Source organism: Equus quagga, chromosome 22 (assembly GCF_021613505.1).
Source record: "Equus quagga isolate Etosha38 chromosome 22, UCLA_HA_Equagga_1.0, whole genome shotgun sequence".
Classification (NCBI taxonomy): domain Eukaryota; kingdom Metazoa; phylum Chordata; class Mammalia; order Perissodactyla; family Equidae; genus Equus; species Equus quagga.
This window is the reverse complement of record NC_060288.1, coordinates 3,414,546-3,433,557: the sequence shown is the minus strand read 5'-3', so window position 1 is coordinate 3,433,557 and position 19,012 is coordinate 3,414,546. Positions and strand designations below refer to the sequence as shown.

General features: G+C 38.1%; 1 protein-coding gene across 3 annotated transcripts in view; it reads right to left on the bottom strand.

Annotated features, from left to right (window-relative positions):
- ZMAT4 (zinc finger matrin-type 4) overlaps positions 1–19,012 on the bottom strand; it is a 317,539-nt gene that overhangs the window by 110,164 nt on the left and 188,363 nt on the right. For 2 of the 3 annotated variants that reach the window (XR_006886617.1, XM_046648399.1), the window contains exon 5: positions 8,956–9,183. The exons of the other annotated variant lie outside the window; for it this stretch is intronic. Coding sequence is in view for 1 of the 2 variants with exons in the window: in XM_046648399.1 (XP_046504355.1) it covers positions 8,956–9,183 (228 nt within the window). In the remaining variant the exon portion in view is untranslated. The remainder of the gene's footprint in view (positions 1–8,955; positions 9,184–19,012) is intronic. 3 annotated transcript variants of the gene reach the window in all.

Below are 19,012 nucleotides of genomic sequence, written 5' to 3'. Positions count from 1 at the left end.
TATTAAAAAAACACAAAAGACACAAATTTTTTGTGCTATTAAATTACATACAAATAATAGGTAAAAGTTATGTGTAGGTTACAGAAACCAAGATCAATGTACAGAAATCAATTGCATTTCCTGTACATCAGTAACAAACATATAAAAATGAAATCTCAAAAAATATAATTTATACTATATTTATACTAGTATATTATACTAATTATACTAATTTATACTAGTGTTAAAGGACATAAAACACTTATATATTTAGGTATACCCAACATAGAAGCATCTAAATACATAAAGCAAATATTAACAGACCTAAAGAGAGAAATAGACAACAATACAATAAGAGTAGGGGACCTTAATACCCCACTTACATTGATGGATAGATCATTCAGACAGAAAATCAATAAGGAAACACTGGCTTCAAATGACACATAGACTAGATGGACTTAATAGATATATACAGAACATTCTATCCAAAAGCAGCAAAATACACATTCTTCTCAAGTGCACATGGAGCATTCTCCAGGATAAATCATATGTTAGGCCAGAAAATAAGTATCAATAAATTTAAGAAGATTGAAATCCTATTAAGCCTCTTTTTCTGACCACAATGGTATGAAACTAGAAATAAATTACAAAAAGAAAACTGGAAAAATTACAAACATGTGGAGATTGAACAACATGCTAGTGCACAACCAATAAGTCAACAAAGAAATTGAAGAAGAAATAAAAAAATACCTTAAGACAAACGAAAATGGAATTACAACACACCAGAACCTATGGGACGCAACAAAAGCAGTTCTAAAAGGGAATTTCATAGCAATTCAGGCCTACCTCAAGAAACATGAAAAATCACAAATAAATTATCTAACTTTAGGGGCTGGCCCCATGGCCAAGTGGTTAAGTTCACACACTCTGCCTTCGGTGGCCCAGGGTTTCACCGGTTTAGATCCTGGGCATGGACATGGCACCGCTCATCAGGCCACGTTGAGGTGGTGTCCCACATGCCACAACTAGGAGGACCCACAACTAAAAATATACAACTATGTACTGGGGGGGATTGGGGAAGAAAAAGCAGGGGAAAAAACAACAACAACAAAAAAAGAAGATTGGCAACAGTTGTTAGCTCAGGTGCCAATCCTTAAAAAAAAAAATTATCTAACTTTACATCTAAAGGAACTAGAAAAAGAAGAAAAAATGAAGCGCAAAGTTAATAGAAAGAAGGAAATCATAAAGATCAGAGCAGAAATAAATGAAACAGAGACTGAAAAAGCAAGAGAAAAGATCCATAAAACTAAGAGCTGGTTCTCCGAAAATATAAACGAAATTGACAAACATTTAGCTAGACTCACTAAGAAAAAAAGAGAGAGAATTCAAATAAATAAAATCAGAGTGAAAGAGAAGTTACAACTGATACTACAGAAACACAAATGATCATCTGAGACCACTATGAACAATTATAAGCCAACTAATTGGACAACCTAGAAGAAATGAACAAATTCCTGGAAAAATAAATCTTCCAAGACTGAATCATTAAGAAACAGAAAATCCAAATATGCCAATTACTAGTAAGGAGATTGAATCAGTAATCAAAAACCTCCCAAAAAACAAAGTTCAGGACCAGACAGCTTCACTGGTGAATTCGACAAAGCATTCATAGAAGATATAATATCTATCCTTCCCAAACTCTTCCAGAAAATTGAAGAGGAGGGAATGCTTCCAAACTCATTTTGTGAGGCCAGCATTAACCTGATAACAAAACCAGCTGAGGACACTTCAAAAAAAGAAAATTACAGGCCAATATTCCTGATGAACATAGATGCAAAAATCCTCAACGAACTATTAGGAAATTGAATTCAACAATACATTAAAAGGATCATACACCATGATCAAGTGGTATATATTCCAGGGATGCAAGGATGGTTCAACACCTGCAAATCAATCAATGTGATATACCACATTAACAAAATAAAGGAAAAAATTATATGATCATCTCAATAGACACAGAAAAAGCATTTGACAAAATTCAACATCCATTTATGATAAAAACTCTCAACAAAGTGCATACAGAGGAAATGTACCTCAACATAAGAAAGGCTATAGATGACACAACCACAGCTAATATCACACTCACAGTGAAAAGCTGAAATGAAAGCTTTTCCTCTAAGATCAGGAACAAGACAAGCATGTCCACTCTTGCCACTTTTATTCAACACAGTATTGCAGTCCTAGCTGGAGCAATTTGGCAAGACAAAGAAATAAAAGACATCTAAATTGGAAAGGAAGAAGTAAACCTGTCACTATTTGCAGATTAGATGATGTCATAAATAGAAAACCCTAAGAACTCCACTAAAAAATTGTTAGAACTAACAAACAAAGTTGCAGGATACAAAATCAATATACAAAAATTGGTTGCATTCTATACACTAACAATGAAATATCAGAAAGAGAAATTAAGACAGCAATCCCATTTTCAATTGCATCAAAAAGAGTAAAATACCTAGCAATAATAATAATAATAATCATCCAGGAAGTAAAAGACCTATACACTGAACTGTATAAGACATTGATGAAAGAAACTGAAGAAGACACAAATAAATGGAAAGATATTCCATGCTCCTGGATTGCAAGAATTAATATTGTTAAAATATCCATATTTCCGAAAGCAATCTACAGATTGAATGCAATCTCTATCAAAATTCTGATGGCATTTTTCACAGAAATAGAACAAACAATCCTAAAATTTGTATGGAACCAGAAAAGACCCCAAATAGCCAAAGCAATCTGGAGACAAAGGAACAAAGCTGGAGGCACAATGCTCCCTGATTTCAAACTATGTTACAAAGCAATAGTAATCAAAACAGTATGGTATTGGCATAAAAACAGACACACAGATCTATGGAACAGAATAAAGAAGCCAGAAATAAACCCATGCATATATGGTCAATTAATTCATGGCAAAGGAGGCAAAAATATACAATGGGGAAAGGATAGTTTCTTCAAAATATAGTGTTGGGAAAATTGGACAGCCACACAAAAAAGAATGAAAATAGACCACTATCTTACGCCATACACAAAAATTAACTCGAAATGGATTAAGGACTTGAATCTGAGACCCAAAACCATAAACTCTTAGGATAAAAAGTAGGCAATAAGCTCCTTGATGCCAGTCTTCATCAGGATTTTTTTGGATTGATTCCAAAGGCAAAAATAAACAAGTAAGACTACATCAAACCAAAAAGCTTCTGCACAGCAAAGGGAAGTGTCAACAAAATGAAAAGGCAACCTAGTGAATGGGAGAGAATATTTGCAAATCATATATCCAATAAGGATTAACATCCAAAACATACGAAGAATTCACACAAATCAACACGAAAAAAAAAACAATCTGATTTTTAAAAGGGCAGAGGATCTGAATAGACGTTTTTCCAAAGAAATACAGATAACCAACAGGCACATTAAAAGATGCTTAAAATCATTAATCATCAGGGAAATGCAAATCAAAACCACAATGAGATATCACCTCACACCTATTAGAATGGCTATTACCAAAAAGACAAGCAATAACAAGTGTTGGCAAGGATATGGAGAAAAATTAACCCTTGTGCACTGTTGGTGTGAACGCAAACTGGTGCAGGCACTATGGAAAACAGTATGGAGGTTTCTCGAAAAGTTAAATAATAGAACTACCATATGATCCAACAATCCTACTTCTGGGTATTTATCCAAAAAAATGAAAACACTAATTCAAAAAGAGATATGCATCCCTATGTTCATTGCAGCATTATATACAGTAGCCAAGCTATGTGTCCATTGATGGATGAATGGATAAAGAAGGTGTGTATATACATATGTATATATACACAAGGGAATATCATTCAGTGTAAGAAAAAATGAAATCTTACCATTTGCAGCAACATGGATGGGCCTTGAGGGCATTATGCTAAGTGAAATAAGTCAGACAGAGAAAGATAAATACAGTATAATTTCACTTATGCTTGGAATCTAAAAAAACAAAACAAATGAGCAAACAGAACAAAACATATAGATACAGAGAACAGATTAGTGGTTGCCAGAGGCGATGGAGGTTGGGAGATGGGCAAAATGGGTAATTGAGATCAAGAGGTACAAACTTCCAGTAATAAAATAAATTAGTCACAAGGATGTAATGTACAGCATGGTGACTATAGTATAATAATACTGTATTGCATATTTGAAAGTTGCTAAGACTAAATCTTAAAAGTTCTCATCACAAGAAAAAACACTTGTGACTTTGTATAGCGATGAATGGTAATTAGATTTATTGTGATGATTATTTCACAGTATACAAATATAGAATCATTATATTGTACACCTGAAACTAACATAATGTTATATGTTAATTATACCTCAATTAAAAAAAGAACAAAAAATACTTGAGAATAAATTTAACAAATAACGGGTAAAACGTTTACACTGAAAACTACAGGACATTGCTGAAAGAAGTTAAAGAAACATAAATAAATAGAGAGATATAAGATGTTCATGGATTGGAAGACTCAATATTGTGAAGAATTTAAGTAAATTCCCCCCAAATTGATCTATAGATTGAATTCAATCCCATTCAACATTCCAAGTTTTCTACGTAGAGATTGACAAGCTGACTATAAAATTTATATAGAAATGCAAAGGATTTAGAACAAACAATCTTGAGAAAGAAGAACAAATCTGGAGAATTTGCACTACCTGATTTCAAGACTTCTGAATGCTAAAAAAATCAATGTAATGTATTACAGGCAGAAAGATCAACAACTAAATCCATGGAACACAACAGACTGCGTAGAAATGGACTCACCCTTGATCAGTAGATTTTCAGCAAAGGTGCCAAGAAAATTCAATGAGGAAAAAAATATTTTCAACAAGTTTTCTGTAACAGTCAGGTGAATGTATGAAAACAAAATAAATTTCAACCCCTACCTCACGCCATACACAAAAAGTAATTTGAAATACATCATAATCCTAGATGTAAAAGCTAAAATGATGAAACTTGTAGAAGAAAACATACAGGAATGTCTTTGAACATGGGTGCGGACAAAGATTTTTTAGATGGTGGAAAAGAACAATGATCATAAAAGGAAAAGGAGATAAATTATACTTCCATAATTTAATATTTCTGCTCACCAGAAATTTTTTAAGAAAATGAAGAGTCAAGCGATGGAACAGGAGAAAAATATTTACAATGTATATATCTGACAAAGGATATGTGTCAATAATATAGGAAAACCTCCTAGCTACTACTAAAAAAAGATCAAAAAATCAAATTTTGAAAAAAGAGACAAAGATGAGACCAGATACTTCACAAAGGAAGATACACAGATGACCAATAAGCACACTGAAAAAGCACTTAACATGTTAGTTCACATGGAAACGCAAATTAAAGCCTGATGAAATACTCTCCCACACCCACTAGAATGGCCAAAATTCAAAGACTAACAGAAACAAATGCTGGTTAGGATATGGAACTAATATATATTGCTTTTGGGAATGCAAAATAATGCAACTATTTGGGGAAAAACGCTGGCAGTTTCTTATATAATTAAAAGTACACCCAACTTCTGACCCAGCAATTCAATTCCTGGGTATTTACCAAGAGAAGTAAAACATATGTTGACCAAAAAAGAATGTTCATGAAATCTTTATTTAAAATAGCACCAAGAAAATCGAGAGGACAACAGATAAAGAAATTGTGGAATTTTTGTGCAGTAGAATACTACAGTGATTAAGTGCAAGCAGCTACTCCGCTTTATATGCAACAAATGGAGACATTTCAAAAACAGTATGTTACACAGGAGAAGCTAGACACACAGAAAAAAATATTTTCTGCTCCCATTTATAGGAAATTTTAGAACAGGCAAAATTAATCTATGGTGAAAAGTTAAGAAAAGTGCTTCCTTGGAATGGGAGGTGAGGATTGAGTGGGAAAGTGCATAGAGGAATTATGTCATGAGGGAAAAATTATGTATCTTGATAGGAATGTGGGTTACACAGATGTTCACCTTGTCAAAATTCATGGAACTATAACATTCAATATCTCAATTTCACAATACGTAAAATGTATATCATATTTAAAAATTAGAAGAAAAAAATCATAATTTCTTGTAAGAATGACGTAATCAGGATCCTCTTAGAAATGAAAATGATTGCCATGTTAAGAATGTAGGATCTAGGTGATTTTTAAAATTTTTGCTTTCTCTGTTTATTCATCCATTCTGCGATTATTGTGTGCCTACTATGTGTCCATCACTGCTATAGTGTCTTGAACACAACAGTGAGCGAAAAAAGACACAGATGCCTGCTTTCAAGGTGCTAACAATCTACAGCAGGAATAGGGAGAAAAGACAGGAAAACCATAATTAATAAGTAAATGATGCAGTGTTTAAAAAGCTGAGAAGTGCTATAAAAGAGAGAAAGCCTCTGACACTGCCATATCGTGCTCCAGTTGCTTGACGCCATTTTTCAAAAACTTATGGATATGCCTGAATTTACTGATTAGCATTTCTGCCTTCATTAATTCGTTGATAATGCATTAGAAGCATTACAGAAATAGGTGTGTGTGTTTTAAAAAGTGCTGGGTTGTCATCATTGCTTTATTCCTCCAGCTTTTGACATATTTGATGGCTGAATAAATATGTATCAAGATATCACCTGGGAAGGTGAAAAGGTTGGTTTCAAGGACATTGCGTTCAACACTAATTGCATTTCATGTGCTACTGAGTCATAGTCACATTGAGTTATCAAGTCAAAGAGCAGCCCCCTTTGTCTTCTGTGTAAAAGACAAGCTGCTCAAATGTTACAGAATTCAGACGCCTAAGTCATTTAGCTGTGCTTGTGCATAAAAGACGCAGCACTGATAATTCAAAACAGACGCGAAGAATGTGCTCTAGGAATAATTCTTCCATAAGTCATAATATCTGGCACAGAACATAAATAAAGCCCTATTTTTCTCCTTCAGTGCCCTGCCGTGAAGGAGTCACCGAGCCAACATGTTATCTGCTAGTAACAGCGCGTTGGGGGTAAGCCTTCAGCTACGGAGAGATTCTTCCTGTATTTTTTAACAAGACATAGACTGAGAACACTAGAAATCCACAACAAAAAGCAATAGTACCGACAACTCAAAAGCCTCTTCAATGAGATTATTCAACATACAGAAATACTAAGCCCCATGTTGTTTTTCTATAGGTAGAAATCATACACAAAAATAAAGCGTTTTTGCTTGCTTTTATTTGTTGTTTTTAATTACTTATCTTGGAAAAATCAGACTCTAATCAAGTTCGATAGATGTACTAATGGACCTTGAGCCTTAAATCTATACTGTAGGATAGGATTGTTCCACAAGGTGTTCCTTTGCCAGCTACAGCTATCTACCTCTTTTCTTGAACATACAGCCGGCCCTCCTCACCTGCGGATTCCACATCTGCAGATTCAACCAACTGCAGATCGAAAGGCATACAATGGTTGCATCCGTACCAAACATGTACGAACTTTTTTTCTTGTCATCATTCCCCAAACAATACAGTATAACCACTATTTGCACAGCACTTGCATTGCATTAGGTATTATAAGTAATCTAGAGATGATTTAAAGTACACAGAAGCTTGTGTGTTGGTTATATGCAAATACTACACCATTTTGTATAAAGGACTTGAGCATCCCTGGATGTTGGTATCCAAGGGATCCTGGAACTAATCCCCCACGGACACCAAAGGAGGACCATACATAATTCTGCTCACACGGAATGCCTTTTCACCTGCTAAAAGGCTGCTCACATTTCTAGTTACAACTCAGATCCCTTTCCTTGGTGAAGTCTTCCCCAACCAACACAATCGGAAGTGACCCGTCCCTCCTCTCAGCTCACACAGCATGATCTTCTGTCCCACTTATTTGGTCTAGAATTGTACTAGGTCATTTTCTGACTATAATTATCCCTCTCGGAGGCTCACAGCCTGGTTAGGATAATAAGAATTCCAGGCTCTACATACAGAACCCACTTTAAAGCCAAGTTGCATTCTCAAAATTGATTGGTAGATTTTGTAATTACAGCTGTTATGAATAATGATTCCCTAGCCAGCCACTGAAGCTTATCTAACCCATACAACACCTGAAGTAGAGGTATCAACAGCACCCTTTGCAGAATTACTTTTCTGAGAAAATGCATTTTCTCGGAAAAATATATGTGATTTTGTCCTACTTCTACATTGTCAACATCAGTTGATCAAAAATGTTTAGGTGATGAAAAAAGGCTTCAATGGCTGTTGATGATGAGATATTCTATTAAGCCCCACAAATTAGGGTGTCTTCCTAATGAATCCATGGGACTGATCCTCACCCTATGGTTTCCAAGTTTTGGCTCAGCATCTTCTGTCAAATCTCACGTGAAATTCAAACACTGCGTGGTTTCTATCAATCAAGAAAATACCTGCCAAGGTAGGGGCGGGGAGCCTGGTGTAGACTATAGAGTGGGACACAGCACCGTCTTACCTCCGTTTCCTAGATATTTCTATTAAAGGAGGTGGGGCTTGCTTTAAGCCGCTAAATACTCAATGTGTTGCTTTGTTTTGGCTGTATTTATGAAAACACAAAAGTTTAAAATAAGATAATGCTACTTGGCCTTTTTAGCATCTTCTCTCATACTGCTCATCTTACAAAAGCATTCATCAGAGCTGTTTAAAGATAAAGCAGAAGGAAAAAGTCTGATTCATGGGTGGGTGGGTTTGATCTGAAAAACAGTCAATAAAATTACGAAAATAAACACTGAAACAACCGAGATTACAAAAATTAAGCTAGTTTTCTGTTCATCTCCTTTTTCTTCTATTCCTTTTGGATGAGCCTAGATGATTAAGAAGAAGAATCATGCCAATTGGTGGAAGCACAATCCTTTCTCTGAAAGCCCAGTTCCATGGCAGAAATTAGAAGGGTTTCTCTCACCTCTTAGTTCTCCTGTGTCCAGAGTCGTCCCCAGTTGTTCTAATAAAGCAACTCTCGCCGCATTCTTTTTGTGTTTCTTGCCATCGTAATGTTGCTGCGCCATCAGAGGATTATTAAACCAGGCTGCACAGAGCCCACAGTATCTGTCTGAATCTCTTCTTTGATAGGGAGACGTGACCACTGGCGCCGCGTCCACCCTCGGCGGCTTGAGTGAACTCAGGGGTGTTGCTGTGATGGGAAACAACCAGAGAGAACCACAGCCGGGTTAGTCCATGACTGAGTACCCTCGCCCTCAGATCTCAAGATGGAAGAGGCTCATGCTCATTCTACAGCTCAAAAATCCAAGAGCTGGAGAGCAGGAAAATGATCTTTGCCAGACTTTGTTTTTGAAGTTGGGGTACAACTGAAAATCCCTAATTTATTGAGATCAGAGTTTGCACATTGTTAAGCTCAAATCTGATAGTTTAGGAACCGATACCTTATGAGGAAAGAAAGATTTTAAAAAATAAACTCTTGGAGGAGGGAGGGACATATTTATCAAATTGAAGCCAAAACTTGAAGTAAACATTGAACAATCATGACTTGAAAGATTCTGAATGAATGAATGAGACATTTGTGTGCTATAAATGGAAATAACCAACAAATAAAGGATTTGCCCAAGTGATAGAAACAGATCTTTCAGTGACATGGATTGTACCAACTGACAAAATCCTGCTAATTTTAGTCAGTTATTTCCATTTATTGTGATAGGTTATTTTCAACCTATATCTGCTAAAATTGATGCTGAAAGTACAACATTTTTTTAAAAGACCAAAAGACGAACATTATAGAGCGGATGTTGCCGATCTAAACTGAAAAGGCATCATATCACTATTTTCACAGTGCACATGCCCAGCTATTAATTTAACACATTCCACTGTGAGCTTACAGTTATTTATCGTCCAGAAAAGAGAGAACCTAACTTGAAGGAGTCTCCTAACAGAAAGTAAAAATAACTTTTGAACGCATTACAACATACAAGTTGCTTTCATCCTTACAATGATTCAGATTACTGTCCCATTTCTTAGTCGGTGGATTTCAGAGATGTCAAATGATTTACAGAAAGTGACATATTTAGTCAGATAAAGGCAAGACTCCAAACCAAATCCTTAATTTCTAAGGCAAGGTTCCTTTCAATATGCCTAAGGACTCTTCATACTTTTTAATAACCAGAGGGATTTTTTTTTTTTTGCTGGACCTAGTCACCTTTGTATTTTATATAGGATTTAATTTTTAAAAATTTCTGATCCCAATACTTTGGAGAAAAAAAGAAATCTGAATTCTCACATGGCCCATAAGTCATAATGCAACACAGCAGGGCCTTCTGTTTGGTTTTTGCCTCTGTGATGTGGAGGGCAGCTGACAAAACCATGAAAATTAGAGTCATTCCAAGGAGACGCCGGTACCTCAACAACAAGTTCAGGAACTACCTAACTCCGCAAGCTTTCAAGCAACTTTTGTGTGGGCTTTTATTTTTTAGATTAAGTAACTGATACAGAAGTAAATACTTGCTAAATGACATTTTAATTCAAAAAATGCTTGTATTGTGACAATATCTCAAGAAAGTCTTTTCCTCTCTACCCCGAGATTTCATCAGACAGGAAAGTTTTAGCCAGCATGGATGAAACCTAATGGTATATTTCTACAGGGCCTTAGAGAAATAACATGTCTCCTAAAAGCCTCATTGCTAGATTCAGTCACAAAGCATTATGTAAAATTAAAGCTCACACGTGGGCCACGCCATCCTAGCATCCACCCAGTATCATTCTGTTGTGACTGAGAAATGCCAAAAAAAAAAAAAACTACAATAGGCAGTGAACCTGTATATGAAAAGACTTCTATCCACTTTTCTGAAGGAAATTGGATCTTGCCTCCAAAGTTTCTTGCATTGTTATCAATTTCTGAAGACGTATAGCTGCCTAGTGTTTTCGGTGGCAATGGAAAATATATCAAATCTTGGCAACCTGAATGAACTTTGACGCTTGAAGCATAATTTACTTTTCTCTAAACTGGGCCCTAAAAAAACATTTCACAGTGGATTTTATCAATTGGTACTTTATATACCATATGCTGGCAGGAGTGATGCACAGTAGAATATTCACCAAACAAGATAATCTTATCTTGCGCATGAGAAAGTAGTTAGATGCTGCATCTGTATTGTAGCTTCTCCTCTTAAATAATTCTACTGCCCTGTGTACTGTCTGAAAGTTTCTCTTATGCTTCTGTTTCCAACCGTCTTCACCAATCTCAACCCAGTTTACATTCCATACAAAGGCAAACAGACGAAGTAGCATGAGGGGGGAGCGGTAACAGATTTGAATCAGTCAGTAATCAAAGTTGGGCTGGACTCCACCACCAATGAGCTGCGTGACCTTTGGCAAATCTCTGGAGTCTCTGGTTTCCACAAGGTTAGAATTCAGGCTCACCATCTCTTTAAAACTCATAGTTTGGGGATGGAACAGATTGTAGAAGCTCCCTCTCTTTTTTGGCTTCAACTGGATGCCAAATAGCAAGGTACTATGGGAGGAGAGCAGTGTCCAGGTTATAAAGCTAAATCTGTGTGCGTGCATGGACCATAACACGCATGTTTCTTTGAAAAAAGTTTATTATTCTAATAAAATGCATACAAAGTAGGATAAAGATTATCCTTTGGTTTAAAAACATGTTTTTAACAAAACCCTTTAGTTGATGAATAGTTAATTTTTATTTTAATGTCATGCTTTATGTTTTCATTCTCACTGCAAATATATTTAGCTAAATACTGACTTCACCTCCCCTATGTACTACTTAAGACCAAGAGTTAATTCATCAAAATCAGTAGTTTTCAACCTTGGATGAATATTAGACTCACCAGGAGCTTTAAAAATCTCTATGTCCAGGCTGTTCCCCAGACCAATGAGATCAGAATCTTTTGCTAGAAGCCAGGCATCAGAATGCTTTTAACACTTCCCTCCCTCCCACCTGGATCCATATTTCCAAAGGACAGTCAATGTTGAGAACCACTGATCTAAACAGGGCCAGTTTTAGTTTGAAAATGACTGTAAAAGAAAGCCTTCTTAGATCTTCACATAAAAGAAAGTCAAACATTACATTCAACAACAATGAGGCAAATTTTTTCGTAGGCAATAACCAAAATGTCACATCTTTATCCATGAAATGAAGAGGAATAATAATTACTTGGTATTTTCTTAAAACTCCAGTCGATTTTCCCATTTCACCGAGATATAAAAGAATTTCTAAAACAGCAGCTAATGTAATTAGCTACTCTTAGCTAATATCGTAAAAGTTTAACAGCAAATTCTGACCCCTTTCCCCATATAGAAACCCAAATGCACATTGAGCTGTTGAGATGTTGTGCCACCTACATTTGACTGGCCCTGGCACCAGCCTGGTCTGCTGCTCTGTACCCTCCCTCTCCGCACAACAAACCCCTGTCCTGCAGGATGCTCCTCCAGCCCATCTGCTCTCGGAGGCCTTGACGACCTCAGCAAGAAGCAGTTCTCTCTCTTCTGAACTCACAGAGCACTTACTGACTGCATGACTCACTTGGCATTTCTCTAAACCACCTTATAATATTAGTCGTGTGTGTGCGCGCGCGTGTGTGAGGAAAATTAAATCATAAACCTAATACTTTGACACTTGATACTTTTGTGTTTGCTCCCTACTCTAGCACATGTCCACAATGCCTTATTTCAATTCGGAAAAATTCAAAAATCTCTGAAATTCAAATTTTTCTTCATCATTCATTTGTCATCAAAACCTGACCTGAATTCACACAAGGCTATTTATAGTATTTACACATGTCAATTAGTGTAAACATTCCTACACGTGGCGATAGGATTATTAATACCTTTGATCATGGAGTGCTGTCTCAGATCCACAGGAACATAATATATGGTACATGTATCTTATTACATATCAAAAACCCTGACATTTCTGATTTTCAAAATGCATTCGGCCCCACACATTTTGAATAAAAGATCATGGATCTGTAGCCAGTTCAGAGTAACTAAAAGAAATTCAAATTGTTCTGATGCTTGAGACAGTTGAAGCAAGTCAGTCTCCCAAACTTGATTTCTAAGAGTCACTTGACACTGGAATAATTTTCAATATCCTTTTATTGCCTCGCATAATGTTTGTCAAGGAGCAGTTTCCCAACAGCTATTTGCAGGTTGTTGGGTAAGCTGTCTTGAGTAACAGTCTCAAATAATATGTATCTCTGTCCTACATTTGTTTCTTCCTGGGAGAATAACCGCAGTTGATCTAAGGACAAAAATATTTCCAGAGCAGCCCCTGTGTCCTTCTCTCGGAACGTGTCCCCATTCTGTAAGGCGACCCTGTGTACAGTCAGACCCTCCGTGATGCCAGCACCATGCAGGGTGGCAGACACACGGTATATATCCCATGCCTTTTGCTGAATGAATGAATGAATGGATGCTCTCCACATGAGAAGTGAGTGAAGCACACTGGTAATCAAGAGTTTTCTTGTTTCTTCTAAATTGTGTAGCTAGCTGCTGTACTAGACAATATAAGTACTAGCAAATAAATGACAAGATTCTGGCGGGGGGTGAAGGCTAAATTGTGGAAGGGCAACATGTCAAAGTGTAGACACACATCTCAGTCTCCATCTTCTTCTGGAATCAACTGGACATTTTGAAAGACAGTGTTCTGTCCATTTGCTGGGGTGGCCTATTTCTATATGAGTCAGAGAGTGCAAATTATGCACATCATTCTGGAAATTTTACTTTCAAACAGGAAGCCATTTACTCTGATTCATTTATCACAGCATCCAAGTCCTCACTCCAAGCTTCCGGTATGGTACCAACCGTCACTGCAGTTTACCTGGGACTGACAGGGCTCCCAGCACACAGGTCTTTCAGTGCTAAAACAGGGAAAGTCCTGGGCAAACTGGAATGAGTTGCTCACCCTGGCTTCTGGGGTCAGACTTGATTTAACATCACACTGGTAAAACAGGAATTCGTGAAAAGTTTGCAAATAATTTTTCAGGAGACTAGAGCAAGTACACTTGCAACCAAGCAGACAGGATCTGCCAATAGATCTCAAAGCATACTTATCAGACCGTGAATGGGGGTCCTCAGCCAGAGAAGGAGACCACACAGCCAGCTGGCAATGCTATTCTCACCCACCTGTCTGCCTTCTGGACCACAGCCACAGGGCGCCCTTCAATTCCACATGTGGCGCTTCCACTGACATCTCCTTCTCTCTCTCCCTCTTTATTTTCTCCCTTCCTCCCTTTCTCCTTTCTCTCTCCTTCTTTCACTCATTCCTGATGCTTTCTAGGCTTTAGGATAACAAAAATAAGTCTGCTCTCACAAAGGATTTGGGGCTTTTGAAATAGTTCCAGAAATTTACTCATTTTAAAGTATATAGTTTTCTTACCTAAGGCATTCTTATCCATGATACTAATTCTTCCGAGTTATATCGCATTGGGTAGTTTATTCTCTTATGTCTGTTCCATGTATTTTCTTAAAGTTATCCTAAAATCCTGTTTGACCAACGGGGCAGCTTCAAGTGGAGGGAGATAAATCAATCAGCAAAGGACCTTCTAATTAATAAGCAGCAAAGGAAATGGCAAAACCCAGGTCTTCTGACTCGAAGACCAGCACCATATTCCAATGCGGACTGTGTTCCCACAATGCCGAGGGAGTGACAGGCCAAATAAACACAGAGACTGACTCCAGAGTCAGAAGACGTTTCTCAGGCTCCCACGTCTGTTCCCAGTGGCGATTATTTGGAAATATGCACTTTCTCTAAAACAATTTTGCTGATTTCCAGTCCCAGTGACAAACTGCCTTCCTTTTCTCTCTTTTCTTCCTACCCTAAATCAAATTAACGACAGCAGGAATTCTTCAGCAAGTATCACTGTTTTTTTTGCAAATGCAGTTGACAGTTAAATTTGACTGGCCCTTGCAGTGCCTGGCTGAGGAGGCAGCTGTCAGTGTAGATCGACAGCTCCGTCTCCAAACAGTGCAGCCTCTTTTACAGGTAAATGCCTCAGCTCAATGTCAACCGCTCAAAGTCGGGGCTCAAAATGTAGATTTCCTGGGGCCGGCCCGGCGGCGCAGCAGTTAAGTTCGCACGTCCTGCTTTGATGGCCAGGGTTTCAGCGGTGCAGGCCTACACAAAGCTTGGCAAGCCAAGCTGTGGCAGGCGTTCCACATATGGAGTAGAGGAAGATGTGCACGGATATTAGCTCAGGGCCAGTCTTCCTCAGCAAGAAAGAGGAGGATTTGCGGCAGATGTTAACTCAGGGCTAATCTTGACCCCCCTCAAAAAAAAATGTGGATTTCCTTTGTGCTTCTCAAGGACAGAGGCCAGTGCTTCTTGTCTAGGTGGTAGATGCTCAATGAACATGTGATGAACAAATGAAGAAAAACACTAGTAAATATCACTTAATATCAACTCGAGGGATTTTCATGTTTTAATAAATGGCTTATGATAGCTAAATTTTAAATCTTTGATGGTTTCATTAAACTTAATTTACAGGATTAAAAACAAGTTAAATGATCCTAACTGGGGACGGATTAAATAAATTGCAGACATCTACCCTCTGCAATGCCATGCAGTAACCAAATACATGTTTTCGAGAAAATATTTGGTGACCTGGAGAAATGTTCAGGAAACAATGAAAACTAAAAGACGTGGTTTAGACATAGGATATAAACCAAATTACTTATTCTTAAATTATACATACACAAATAAAACTACATATAAAGACTAGAGGGCTATAAATCAGCATCTTGCCAATGGCAGTTTCTAAGTCGTGGATCATGGGCGATTTGTCCTATACTCACGGGTATACACTCCCTGATGCAGAGTGAAAACATTTTGATTTTACTACTTACATATAGGCCACATTTCATGCTAACTTATTCTAGTGCAAAGTCCAGAAAACACTGCTTTGGGGACTTGTGGTGGCACAACCAGGTCTTAAATTAAATCTCAGAAGATTTTATTTGAAGTGATTTATTTACTAATTTATTTTTGATTTGGGGGAAAATGGGTTGGGAAAAGCTGGCTCAGTCAGAATACGATGCAAAACCCCAGCTTCTCCTCTTTCTCCAATACGTCCAGGAAAAAGCTGTTTTCCCCCTGTACAGGAATCCCCGAACGGCTCTAATTATTTAGATAAAATGAAGTAGCTCTTTTCCTTCTCATATCATATATTTGGAAGTGAATTCTGCCATTGGAGGCCGCAAGACAGAAAAATCCATGTGCTGTTTCTTCTGTGCCATGAAGGAAATTAAACAACACTACAAAATACCTCATGTTCCAAAATATGTGCCATTAAACACTTCTTGAGAATAAACAAAGATGAGGGTGACTTAGCAGAACCATCATTCCAATTCAATTTTGCATCAACACTCTAAGTGTAATCAGCCTATTAACGGACTTGCTTCCTCGCCCTCGCTGCATTCATGTATCATCAGTCTTCATTAATATAGCATTCATAGATCATTGGTTTTCATTAATATAGAATAATTCCCTCTAGTTTCAGTCACTGATTAGGTTCAAAATATCTTAAGTATGACTGCTTTCTGCAGAATCTTAATCTTTGAAAATAAGCCATGAAATAGAATTTGAGAGGAGATAAGAGTCCCTTTATAACCTGCTCATGTTGTTTGACAAAAGCATCCTAACGCTCTGACGCTCCACGTTCTTCTAGGCATTGAAAACAGGAGGACGGAATGTAAGTTCCCTGAGGACAGGCTCTTTATTTTGTCCACTGATGTATCCCAACGGCCCAGAATTAGGCCTGGCACATCGTGTGTGTTAAATAAATATTCTTGTTGAAGGAGGAGAATAGTTTGTTCTCCATAAAGCTGTCTACGTAAGAGAATGATGGTTCCACTTTAGGACATTCTGCTAGGATGATATGAAGCATCCTCTCCATCCAGACTGATCTCAAAAACACTTTGCATTGTGGGTGTAACATGTTCATGGCGTTCAGCCTTCAAACAGGATTCAGTTAAGGTGCTTTACTCTCTCTGAGTTCAGTCAAACCTTTGTTTGTGGTCACAGTTCCCAAACTCTGTGCAGAGGCGCCCTGGGATGTTGCCAGGAACCTACAGGAGCCATAAGACATTTTACAATTCTGAGAAAAGCACAGTACATCTGTCAGACACTGCGGGAACCACTATCTCAAGGGAGTTTCCAGTTTCAACATTAGATGATACAATCCTTTCAATGAGTTTATATTCCTATGAACTGGATTTTTGGAGGCCGCTGTGTACCTCCCATCATCCAGCCAATCAGTGAGGAACAGGAAACAAAGGTGACAAGGTCCAATCTAATTCTAAGATTTCAGAAGTTAAGCAGTGCCCAACAGTCAAAGGCATCCATTAGGAAGTGTGGTTATTTAAGAATGAAATACAAATGTTAAGTTTTATTTCAATATATGTGTGTTATTTTTTCAGATGGCCGGTAAGTTATTAGGACATAAATACTAAGTTGTTTGGACACTAAGAGTTATGACATCATCCTCCTATATTCTTTCCTTATTGCTTGAGCAAGAATCAATGCCCTGCTAATTGGGCCCTGATAGAAATGCCTTTCCTCATAAACCTCAGACAAGAGGCCAATCCCAGGAGGACAGAGTGGGCTTCCCTGACAGGCACTCAAGGCCCACTGCCACCCCTGTCCCGGCCCCCAGCAGGACCCATCCTGGGAGTAGTGAGCTGGAGGGCAGCACCCAGACCATAAGCAGCAGTGTGAGAGGGGGCAGGGGGACTGGGGAGCTGAAACCTGGGAACTGAGAGTAGCTCTTGTTCTTTTCATTCTGCCAGCATTCCCAGCTTCACCTAATCCATACTCCACGCCCAAGAATGGGTGTGATTTACTTAGCCAGCAGCATCAGCTATTCAAACAGAGAGCCAGCTTCCTGGATCATTTCTTATAACCTATGAATATTTATAGAGGATTCAAAGATGAGAAAAGTGATCAGTGCCAGAGCACAGCCAAGATAAAGTGCATGCTAAGTTTGGAGGAAGACACAGAAAGACGGTGGCCTTTTGGCCTGGGCTGGAAGGAAGCTGACACTTTAGAAGTCATTTTAGGAAGTCAGCGTTGGTCCTGCGCCCTGGGTAGAACACATGCATCTACGCTTCTCTCGTCCACCCTCAGCCAGCACGCCTCCCCCAGAAATGGATGTCCTGGTTTCTCCAGTCAACCTGTTTTGAGTTACCTTATGCATATGTCCCTAAAAGTGACACTGGCCTTAATAACCCACAGTTTGCAGGTCACGAAAATTGCCTCTATTTTGTATACAAAGCTATGAATATTAGCTATGCATATGTTTTGCATATATCTATTTGGATTTAATCTAGAAAGAAAATGCTTTATCTTAACTGCCTCTTGGAAAGTGCTAAATCTGCAGGTTTGACGCTATTCTGAGCCAGCTCTACAAAACCTCAAAGCAACTCTAGAGCGTCCCGAAGATTATGAGAAAATCTCTCAGATTGTGAGAAAAATGGAGCCACTTTGCTTCATCATGTGAGGTCTCCCATCACTTGGACCAAGGGAATCCAGAGTCTCAAATGCTAAAGCAAGCAGGTTCTCGAATCCCTGGAGTTTCCAGACCTTTGCCTCACACCACTCTTCTCACAGTGAGCAAGGAGGTTGGTGGGCAGAGGGTGACTAAACAAGGAAGACATTTTAGGCGAGATAAGACTCGGCAGAAAAATGTTAGAAGATCATTAGGTTAATTCAGTCTCCAGAGGAATAGAAGCCTACCCAGAGCCTGAATTATTTAGATGTATCATCCATAATCGTTAATTTAACTACTGCTTGACCACAAATTGCACACTTCAATGCCATGCAAATACAGCCAAAAGAGAGTGCATGGGAGAGAATATAAATGATTTCTACTGAAGGATTTTTAGGACGAGGATGCCATTAACAACCAATGAGGGTGAAGCTGCTTAAAACTTGCTACTCCGAGTGCTCTCCACAGACAAGAGCATCAGCATCATCTGGCAATTTATTGGAGATGCAAATC